The 11,801-nt window shown below is 42.4% G+C and overlaps 1 protein-coding gene across 1 annotated transcript in view; it reads right to left on the bottom strand.

The window, feature by feature from the left end:
* The window catches only part of MRPL39 (mitochondrial ribosomal protein L39), a 45,100-nt gene that overhangs the window by 5,241 nt on the left and 28,058 nt on the right, over positions 1-11,801 (bottom strand). The window contains exons 6-9 of the mRNA XM_019525287.1: positions 11,305-11,417; positions 9,130-9,195; positions 5,077-5,230; positions 3,431-3,478 (exon numbers count right to left, since the gene is read on the bottom strand). Of these exons, the coding sequence (XP_019380832.1) occupies positions 3,431-3,478; positions 5,077-5,230; positions 9,130-9,195; positions 11,305-11,417 (381 nt within the window). The remainder of the gene's footprint in view (positions 1-3,430; positions 3,479-5,076; positions 5,231-9,129; positions 9,196-11,304; positions 11,418-11,801) is intronic.

Here is an 11,801-nt window from a genome sequence, read left to right as displayed (position 1 = left end):
AAGACTTCCCTCTTCAGTGACCTGCAAAACACATTTGTTTTTAAAATATAGTTCCACTCTGTCCAAACAGTACATTTTTGCCTTTTGTAATTTTATCAAAGCAAGGATTATGTCTTTATAATTAAATAATAATAAACCAATTTGAAAATGTTTGTAATCATATAAGAACATGCTGCACTGTTCAGCTCTTAGCATGTTTCATGAAGAGTGAACTCCAGTAGATGCATTATGTTTTTCCTCTCTGCTGCTACAAGCAGGCAGAATATTCTTTTTAGGGATCTAAGGGCACATCTACATGAAACACTTTACTCAAGATTAGAGATAATTACTGTGCAGTAATTAGCTCTAATCATAAATAAATTTGCTACCTTTAAATACAAATAGTAAATATATTCCTGGTTACCTACCGCACAGCAGCACACATACACAGTTGACCAGGAGCAAATGTGCTCCTAGTCAGCTGAGCAACAGGGGGTGGGAGCTGCCTGCTGCCAGGGTAGATTCCACCTCTACAGCCCAGGCAGGGACAATGTCCCCCTGCCCTGGCAGCAGGGAGCTCTCACCCCAACTTTGCAATTGTAATCATGGAGTGAGGACTGGGAGAATCCTTTGACCACAAAGCTGGCACTGTGGGAGAGAACACTCTCTCAAGTCAGGCCCCGCAACCATGAAGCTAGGTCTGAGAGAAAAGAATCTCGCATCCCTGGCCTGGCAATCATGGAGCAAAGGCTGGGAGCTCCCTGCTGCTGGGACAGGAGGACACTGTCCCCACCTAGGCTCCAGGGGTGGAGCCCACCCCAGCAGCAGGCATCTCCTAGGGCCAGGGAGCAATATCCCAGCCCCCACCAGGAGACAGCTGTCTCCTGGCCCCTTCCTCTGTCAGCCCCTGGGCTAGCACCCAGAGGGAGCGGGAGCAGACTGCTGCCATCGGCAACAAATCTGCTGCCACTTCCCCGCATGTGTAGGCCCCCTAATTTACTCTCTAGAGGGTGGGTTTACTCTAGAGTAAGTTCCTAATTTAGAATAAATTAGTAAATTGCTGTAGAGTAAACCCACCCAGGAGCATTTGCACGTGTAGATGCACCCTGAAGGTCTGAAACCGTCACTATTAAATCTCTCTCCACATTTAGTTATTCCTAGAAAGTGAAACCATTCACACACGGTACATTTCAGTGCATTTGCAATTCCTTTATTCCAAAAAACACACCTTTTGCATTTATTCAGTCACTTTAAAATTCTTTTAGATGCTTTCACTGTTGCCCTTTAATATTATATCCTGAGAATTTCCTAACATTTCCCCCTCCTATTTACCATATAACTTGATTTATTTATTTATTTATTTATTTTGCTGTTTGGAGCTATGTTTAATGGTCTTCCAACTACTTCAGGTTCATACTAAATGTCCATTTTATATTCCAACTGCCAAATTTAAATTTAAACACTCTGAAAAATAAAAATATAAAAAGGTTAAGGTAGCTGTTACAGGTTAGTTTTAAAACATTTTAAGTCTGTAGGATGTTATTGCTGTCAAAGTTAGAAGAGTCTCAGAGCAGTCACAGGTTATGGCTTAAGATCCCACCAACTGTGACTTGTTGCTAGAGGGCCTGGCAAGCAGAGGCATGGACAGGAGCCCACATTCTACCCCCTGATCCTGGGTAGGAAAGGAGGGAGAGGGTAACATGTAGCTCATAGGTGAAGAAACCATGGGGGCTGGAGCTTTCCTCATTTGTCAGCCAGCAGGGAAAAGTCTTGGGGGCAGGGGGGGAAGAGAAATCTGTTTGAAGTAAATGAGCAGGAGGGAGAAGTAAAGAGGAAGGAGTGAAAAAAATAAAAATAATAATAATAAATGGCTTGTTTCACAGAATTGGAATTGGGTCAAGGGTGGGGCCTTGGTTTAGTACTCAGACTAGGGCAGAGCTGAGACCCACCAGGCTCAATGCATGTCACAATGGGGCAGGGCTGACAGCCTGCACATTCAACACATACATCAGGGGTAGGCAATTATTTTGGGCAAAGGGCTGCTTACTGAGTTTTGGCAAGCCATTGAGGGCTGCATGACAGGCAGCCAGGGGCAGATGAATACTAATTTTCTAAATTTTGTAAGGGCCCCGAGGGCCGGATAGAATGGCCTGGCGGGCCGCATCCAGCCCCCAGGCTGCATTTTACCCACCCTGACATACATGCACCTGTCCAAATTGCAGCCTCTCTCATAGTTTCCATTCTCTGGTTCATTCTCTTCAGAGAGGTAGGTAGTGGCATTGCTGTTGCTGTTTGCACCAGGGTGCCAGAGGAAGCAGCAAACTTGTGAGCTACACCTGGGTGCTCAGAGGGGTCAAGGTGTGCTGGGATCATACCCGCTGTGGGCAGAAGGGAGTGTTGGCTTGAGGCCAGAACAACTGCCCTGGTCACCAGAGTTCAGGGTTGCTGAAAATTTGCCAACGGAGCAAAGGACTGGGAAGAACTGAGAATGATGCATCCTGAGATGCTGGAGGAATGAAAAATGGAGCATTTTAATCTCCCCAGAGAAGACTAACAATATCCTGAAAAAACTTGGGTAAAAGGGATCAAAGAGAACTCTTGCTTGAATCAGCATAACTTTAAAACATTCAGAGCAGTATTTCTCAAACCATGCATCGCAGGAATATAAGAAAGGCTCGTAAGTGAACTTTAAAATGGATCAATACAGTGTAAAAAATGGACTCTCCTTCGAAAGAGAAAAACGTGAGGAGATGTGGCTTTTCCCTTGCAGGCTGGCAGAGTTCCAGCCTGCAAGGGACTGCTTCCCCCTCCCCATCTCCACACACTTGGGGGCTGGGGCATGGCAGAAGGGGCACTGTGTCAGGACCGGCCAATGATGCTTACAAATGGATCCTGGTACAAAAAATGGTTGAGAACCACTGATTTAGAGGGTACTCAGAACAGGTTAAGCACTCTTTAACTGGTAAATGGTCCCATTTTGAAGTGCCTTTATGATGATTTAAAGGTAACCTGTAACAGCACCCTAATACTATTGTCTCACCTTATTAATTGGAAGTGCCAACTAAGTGGTTGTTTACTAAAGACTTATTAAAAAAGCACACAGATTAAAATATTATTGACATATTTTCCTGAATTGCATACTAGAGAAATTACAAATACCAATCAAGTTGCATTACCTGTTGCATTACAATCTTTTTTTTATGATGCTAAGACTCCCAAGTACTACCAATTGTTCCCTGTTACAAAGCAATTAGATATACTACATTTTTTTCTCTCTTATTACACAGTAATTAGATTCAATTTCTCTATAGATTTTAATGTGTCCTGGATTTTTTTCCTTAAACCAGTGGCTCTTGTAAAATACTCTCCATCTTTAATTAATTACTTAACATCTATCTTATTAAATCAATATGTTATTGACAATACGTATTTAGCTACTACTTAAGCTTACCAGTCTCCGAGACCTCTCTAGCAACCTGTTCCATATAGTGTGATGAGCCTGAAGAAAGAAAAAGACAGGAACTAATAGCGAAGTCCTTTTGACAAAACTGAAAACCAGCATTCTAGTGACTTGACTAGTTAGTTTGATGCGCCACGTAAAACAAGTTCATTTTACCTCATTTATGGAGAGACCAGTTTCTATCCATTTTTCTCTCTCTTTCACAAGCACACAATCTGCAATCATGCAAATACTTACATATACAAGTACCCCCAATGAAATCAATGGGGAGTTCAAGCACAAATGTTAAGCAATTAAACTTTGGTAGGATTAGGCTTTACATTTTTCTGTTACCATCAGCATAAGAGAACAAGCAGGGAATTACAATGGAGATGTAACTAATCTCTGATTAGAACTGATATCAATGATTCTCAACCTTTTTAGATTCAGGCACCCCTCATTAGCCTCAAGGCACTCACTTGGAAAATGCCAGCTTTTCACTTGTTTTTTGCCTACAGAAAAAAAAATTGAGCAATTCTCCTTATGCAAAGAGCTCAGAAAGATCACAATGTTTTTAACACTATGGATTCCTATTTGAAATCCCTGAATTTATCTTGTAAAATCACAACTGCACACCTAATACCACTGTGTGGAACCCTGCAGCACTCATGAAAGGATCTCACGACACCCCAAGACGCTACAACACCCTGAGTGAGAATTACTGGTTTATACATTTTAACAGGGCCAAATCCAGAATCACATTGTCTGTTATCCACACCACTCACTGTGGCTGAAAGGTTTAAGGTATCCACTGCTGTTAGACTTACTTGAAAAAAAAAAAAAAAAATCTCAAATTATTTATTTAAAGAATCTGGCTGTCAATGAGGTCAAGGTCTCCTATACTACTCTACTGGTAACTGTAGGAGGAAAACACGATTATATATGAATAAAGGCTAACCCCAAAGTACTAAAGCATTTAGAAAGCTTAGGGACAAGAGGAGAAGAAGAAAAGAAGAAAACATTTTTAAAATAGAATGTACTTGACACTTCTTCAGCGTATGGCCATACACACGAAGGAACACAGGTTAGAAAACTAACTGATGAAGGCTAAGCAGCATTTTCTCGTGTAGGCAGAATATTCCATTACTATCATTACAGGTTTCTACTGCAGGTCACAACTGCAGGCAGAATACCCGGCTACAAAAAAATCACTTTTGTAATTCTTCACAACAATTCCTCTGCTCACTTTGGAATGCCATATAAATTTGTATTTCTTTAAATCAGAACAATTATCACTTGCCACATTTCAAAAAGAAGTATGTAAAAGAAAAATATTTATATGTATAAACTTCCAAGAAGTATATATAAAATAAGTGCACCGTATTAAAGAAAACAATCCTTTTCTTTAATACTGTAAAATAATGTCTAGGATCCTAGATTGTGTTGGAAACAGTTTTAACTTGGTCTCTAACATAGTACCAAGAAACTAGAACCTTGGCTCACCTTGAGCAGCCATTCTTCCTAGATCTCCAATTCACTAATTGCTGTTCACCACAAAATTACAGGAAAATAGATACATTGTTCAAACTAAGATTTTTAAAGGCATCTTAAAAGCCCTCTCCTGAGTGAAGAGCACTGGAAAAGAATACATTAGTTACCCTTAAATGTACTGGCAAGGAAACACCCTGGAACCGTCGTATCAATCCAGATTGGCTGGCCTGAAGATTGTGGGCTGCTGTCACTTGATACTGCAAACAAAAGCTTGTCCTTGGTATGTGTGGGCCTTCAGTAACATCTACGAAGTCACCAAACCTGATCAGAAGCAAATAAAGCTTATGATGAATGTATTTTTAATGACATTACAAATATAGCTCTTCTCTTCATTTGTAACCACAGGATATTGCAATAAACCACATTACAGACCCAAAGAACCAAAGACCAAAAGGTCAAACAGAACTCAAGTCAAACATCCCACAATGACCACAGAGAGGCATCTCATTTTTAGCAAGAAATGAGCCATTTCAGCACCACAGCAAGAAGGCATACAAGTCCGAGTGGTTTGTGGCAGAAAAATAAATGGCAATTCCGCCAGGAAATGCTAGCTTTTTCCAACAGCAATTTTTCTAGAGAGTGAAGTTTTCTAGTGCCATCTGTAAAAAGCCACTAAGTTACAGAGAGTTACACTAAGTTACACAGAGCAGTAACCAGCCCTAGAACCTCCAGTATACCACAGTCCTCCATTCTTCCCTCCCCCATGTCCAAGGGGGGAGAGAGAGAGGGACAAAGAATAGCTGGCTCCCCAGTAGCTCAGCCAATGATCAGCTAATTGATGAGACTGGGAAGGGTAGGCTCTGTCACAGCCACAGCAACTTAAGCAAGGGTTCCTGCTCATGCAACCTCTGTCAGACATGGCGACAAGCCCCATCCTGCAGCCAGAACATGGGTAAGAATCAGTATTTGGCCATAGGACCCCCAGTTCATGCAGTGTGGGTGCCAGCTCGAGGCACTGCCCCACAGGCTGACAGCTACTATTACTGCTCTGAAGCCAATTCACCCACATGTCGCTGAGACACTTTGTAGCACTGCAAATGAACTGCTGTCCATAGCCTATAGCTAGGGACCACTGTAATTCAGGCTCCAGCAGAGGGAAAAGTGGGCTCCCTGCAGGCTCACCAGAGCCAATTTCAGGCATTTTTCAGGGCAGGCCCTCCCATGCTTCTGAATGGCTGAGGGAGAGCACAGCAGAGAAGGGGAAGGGAAAATTCCCCTCCACTCTCACATGGCAGCAAAGCAAAGCCGGCTCAGGGAAGCCGTGCCAGGCAGAGGCGGGCACCCAGCATGCCTATGCCCAGCCTCTAGGGCAGGAGGTACTTATCCGCTCTGCTCTGCTCTGGGCAGGGCTTTTAAACTCCCAACTGAAGCAGGGAATCAAACAACCTGATTGAATCATAGAAGTAGGGTCGGAAGGGACCTTGTAGATCTTCAAGTCCGATCCCCTGCCTGGGTGGGAGAAAAGACTGGACTCAAATGAGTCCACCCAGGTAGTCATCAAGCCTCTTCTTAAAGATCCCCAGGGTAGGAGCCAGCACCACTTCCCTAGGAAGTTGGTTCCAGCTCCTAGCTGCCCTAACTGTGAAGTGGTCCTTGCGGATGTCTAATCTAAACCTACTCTCCGATAATTTGTGTCCATTGTTCCTTGTCATGCCAGGGGGCGCTGGGGGAAACAGCGTCTCCCCCAAACCCTTCTGGTCCCCCCTAGTGAGTTTATAGACAGTCACCAGGTCCCCCCTCAGCCTTCTCTTGTGAAGGCTGAACAGGTTTAGGTCCCGCAGCCTTTCCATGTAGGGTCTGCCCTGTAGTCCCTGGATCATGCGGGTGGCCCTCCTCTGGACCCTCTCCATGTTGTCCACATCCCTCCTAAAATGATTGGCTTAGTTGTGGCAGGAGCTTAGCCTATGCTAGGCTGCCTCTAAAAACATGGGGCTTCCAGTGTTTCTGGGGCTCTGCTTTTCTTCTCCATGCTTTTTTTTTTTTTTTTTAAACTTTTTTCCCTGCCACCCCCTCCCCCACAGTTTCAGGCCATTGGTGGCCAAACTGCAGTTTTAAAGGGCTTTAGGGAAAATGCTACATTTCAGGATTTCCCCTGAAATCTCCTAAAGCCCAAATTACAGTGGTCCCTACCTATAGCTCAGCATTCTTTATATCAAGTGAAAAAGTACTCATGAAAACTGCAAATTTTCCATGTCTGCCCATCCAGAACCTAAGAAATTTGAACTAGAGACCAGAGAACAGACTCTTGCTATGTGCCACTCTGGGTAAAACAGCTCAGTTTCATAACAGAAAGTTCAGACCTGAACTCTGCAGGGAGAGGAGCTCGTGCCAGCTCAGGCTGGTGAAAAGTGGGAGCTGCAAGCTATGTCAGGTACTCCCAGGGCCAGTTAATGGGGAGGTGGCTTGGCAGTGGTATGATAACCCAGATGGGGGCACTAAGTGTTTCAAGTTTGAAGTGGCTGTTTGAATTTTTGTTCTAGTTGGATAACATAGGACTGGGTGAGGCTGTAGGGGTGGAAAAGGAAGCCACATGGGTGCCAAGGGGGGATGCTGGGTTTCTAGGCCTGCCACAGGCAGGGGTGCAAGGCCAAAGCAGGCTGAGGCTCAGAGGGGCCAGAGACTGACCCTAAGAGTAGGGCAATCAAGGTGGCCTGAAGCTGAGATTGCCAGAGCCTGAGCACAGAGAGGGTGACGGGGGAGGCCAGGGACCGAAAGGACCAGTCTGAGCCCACAGGCAACAAAAGGGGCAGCCAAGGGCCAAGAAGAGGCTGAGACTGCAAGGCCAGTCCAGAGCCAGTGGGCCCAGGCTATCAGTCAACAACCTAAGTAACCTGAAGGCTAAAGCTAAGAAGGCCGAAGCTTATACAGGCAGGCAAACGGTGATCAAGTGACATCTACAAGGCACAGGCATGGCTTTAGGGCAGAAGGAAACCACAAATAGCCCTCAAGGTGACTGGCGCCCTAAAGAACTGATGGAGCCAAGGGGGACCCCACTTAGGGCTTGAAGAACAGGACTGGAGGGCAGCTAGGTACAGGATGCCCCCACTGGTCAAAACAGGTTAGGGCTCACTCAGGGACCCTGAGCCAATCTTCCTTCTACAACAGAAAATAATTTCATCAAGGCATGGCAGGTGAGAGCAAGAGGGAAGGGCACCCTGAAGAGCCAGAGTGGGGCAGGAGCTGTGCAGTCACCAGGGGGCATCACAGCCACTCCTGGAGCCTGGTCTTGTCACACACACTAAGAAAGAATATGCCTCCACACCTATACTTTAAGAAAGCATTTCTTCTTTCACAGATTAGACAGTTCCTATACAACAAAGAAACAGAAAAGCGAAAGAAGAAAGAATATGAAATGAAGAATACTTGAAGCAAATAATCTCTAGGAAGGTCACTCAAGGCTCCCTTCCCCACTGTGCTCAAACATTTCCCCCTTAAGCTCTGCAGGCTTCCTTGGGAAAATATTTTGTCCTGGAATAAATACTATATTAAAAAAAAGACATTTCTGCAAAGCCAGTTTTTCCTTGGGAACCTTCCAGACCAAAGCTGCATATGGAAACATTTAGACAAGTGGTCTAAATATGCTGCATCCACCTAAGGCCTTTGTTATTCATGGTCTACAGTAACACCCAAGAAATATCCTTCACATACTCAAGTTCCTACCACTCTTCTGCTTCTTTATCCCCAAGTCTGCTCCATTCTGACCGCAGTCTAAAATAACTGCAGATAATGGAATACTAAAAGGGGTAAAATTTGCCAAATTGAGATAAGCTGGCAATTTTAGCAGTAAGTGGATTTTATTTTTGAAGTATTTTTCTTCTACCCCAGTTTAATAAATAAGGACAAATATGTTTAGATCTTCACTATAAAGCTTTGAAAGGTATGGAATTTTTCAGTACTTACTTTCAGTAAATGATCAGTGAAGTCTTACCAACTTAAAAACTTTCTGATCATTAGAAATCTAATGAGTTCCATAAACTTAAATACCACAATAATGGTGTTGTGAAAGAATCTAAATAGCTAACTGAGACAGCACCAGCAGACTGAGTAAAGGAAAGTTTAATTAAAATACGTCTCAATTCACTTATCTTTTTTTCCAACTGCTCACAATATTGGAAAGTAATTAGATCTTCCTCTGAGTCACTATAGAGAACTTTGCTCACCTATGTAACTTTACTGTTCCTTCAGGGCTTTGTGAAGCTTTCTGTTCTATTATCTCCACTTTGTACCTTAAAGAAACAGGAAAAAAAGCATACTTAAGTATTTACTAGATAAAAAGTTTACAAATGCAAAGGAGGGAAAACAGTCAAGTGGCTTCATATGCTTTCAGTAATTTCTAAAGCACAAGATGCAAAAACTTAGTGTCAACAGAAGCCTTTTTATTACAGTATCATTAAGGATCTGGGTTTTCCATTTCCTACAGAAAAACAGGAAAAATGCAGTTTTCCCTTTTAACTGACAAAAATATGGAGGGAGCTGGGCAGGGGTAGGTTATGGCTAGGGCTGCTGCCAAGCCCAGGTGCTGCATGGGGCTTGGGGCCTGGGACTAGAATGTGCGGCCGTAAGGCCTCCAGCAGGGAGTACAACAGAGCCACAGGAGTTCTGATTTTCCATGATAAAAAACCCAAAATCAAATACCAAAATTTACAGGGATTTAGAATTTATTTTATTACAGTGATTGAGGTACCGGTAGGCTTCCAAACTGCAGATTTTGGGGGTTTAATCAGAGAATTTGTGATTTTTAATCAGAGAAAACAAGGATCCCTGCTCATCATTCTTAACAACACAACTTTAAGATTACACAAATAGAAATGGGAAAACTTTTGAGGGATCCATTGAAGGAACACAATCTTCTAAAATGCTTGACAGTTATAAGTTTATTAATAGCACAGTTTTATGTTGTTAGCATTCATCTTTGAGTATGATTTTGACAAGACTCACAGAGGATCAACTATCTTAAAACAATTTCAGCCATAAAAAAAAAAGAATATAATCCATCAATAAAAATAAACCTTTCCAATATTAAGGCCAGAAGGTACCATGACATAACCTATACTGACTTCTTGTGTACAACTGCAACCAGTTTCCCCAGAGCTCAATAACCCGTCTTTGACTAAAGCCTCCCTTCTCAGAAGTCATCCAGTCTTGATTTGAGAACTTTACGAAATGGATTCCCTTGGTAATTTGTTCCAATGCTTAATCAGTCTCACTGTTAAAAGCGTTGCTTATTTTCTCATTTTAATATTTAATGTAACTTCAACCTCCAGAGTAGCTATTATAGAATCATAGAAAATTAGGGTTGGAAGGGACCTTAGGAAGTCATCTAGTCCAACTCCCTGCTCACAGCAAGACCATCCCCAACTAGATCATGCCAGCCAAGGCTTTATTTAGCCAGGTCTTAAAAACCTCCCAGGATGGGGATTCCACCACCTCTCTGGATAACTTGTTCCAGTGCTTTACTACTCTCCTAGGGATAAAGTTTTTCCTAATATCTAACCTAAACTTCTCTTGCTGCAACTTGAGACCATTGCTCCTTGTTCTGTCATCTGCCACCATTGAGAACAGCCTAGCTCCATCCTCTTAAAATCACCCTTCAGGTAACTGAAGGCTGCTTGCTATTAAATCCCCTCTTAGTCTGCTCTTCTCTAGACTAAAGCCCAGTTCCCTCAGCCTCTTCTCAGAAGTCACGTGCCCCAGCCCCCTAACCATTTTCACTGCCCTCCACTGGACTCTCTCTTCTATACCTTTCTCTGCTAGATTTATGGAGACCTTTAATAAACAGAGGCACAGAGAAGTGATACGATGTGCCCAAGATCATAAAATAGGTGAGTGGTCAAGCAAGAAATAGAATCACGCTCTGCTAAACCACACTGCCTCCAAGATAAATCCTGGGATGGAACAGGATATGTGGTTAGTGACCTCTTTAACCAAGGTGAAGTTTAATGATATTCAATAAAATAGATTACTGAATATACTGACCAAATTTTAAGCTTTCACTATATCTTGTCAGAAATTATATGCATGTGTTGTGAGGCATGTAATCACTAGTAAGCTGAAGGAAACCTATAACTAATGAAATGTTTAAAGCCCCAATACTAAATATAAAATCTCAAGCCTGTCCCATTTCTTAAACTTCTCTCAAAAGTACATTATAGTACCACCTAGTGTTCAAATTGACAGAAAAATGTAGGGACATATAAGCTAGTATAAACTGCTGTACTACAACGAGGTCAAAGCTATACTAATTTACCCAAACAAATGATCAAGCCCACCATATTTTAATCATTACTAGCTTAAAGACTGCATTTCCTTTAGAAATCAATTAGATCTTTACTGACCTGTTATGCCGAAACATTTCTAATGCCACTTTTGCTTCAACTTCCAGCATTTCAAATGGCAGATCTTTGTAAATTAGCTTGCATGCTTCTTGTGTAAAAGTATGGAAGGAATCCTTCAAAGCAAAAAATAAGACTGTTACCACTATTCTTCAGCTGCTCTTTAATATGCATTCCATGTATTAGAAACACTATAAGTAACTATACAAATAGTAAAGGACCAGGATAACTACTGTAGATCTATGCAAGAGGCAAAGATTTGGGAACAGACTTAAACTTTCAAATGCAGTGCAGTCTTTGGTAGGTTACCTGAAGACAGACACTCTGATTACTTCAGGTCACCAGAAGAAGGCAACAATACATTAAAAAGCTTGGTTAAGTCTATCTCAACCATGCAGTTAGTCCAATAAAAATGTACCACTGACAAAAATCCTCTTCCCATATTTCCTAGACCATCATGGCTACAACATCACTCCAACACTACTATTGATCTATAAATT

Source organism: Gavialis gangeticus, unplaced genomic scaffold (genome assembly GCF_001723915.1).
Source record: "Gavialis gangeticus isolate Ggan-Ray unplaced genomic scaffold, GavGan_comp1, whole genome shotgun sequence".
NCBI lineage: Eukaryota > Metazoa > Chordata > Crocodylia > Gavialidae > Gavialis > Gavialis gangeticus.
This window is presented reverse-complemented; position numbering and strand designations above follow the sequence as displayed.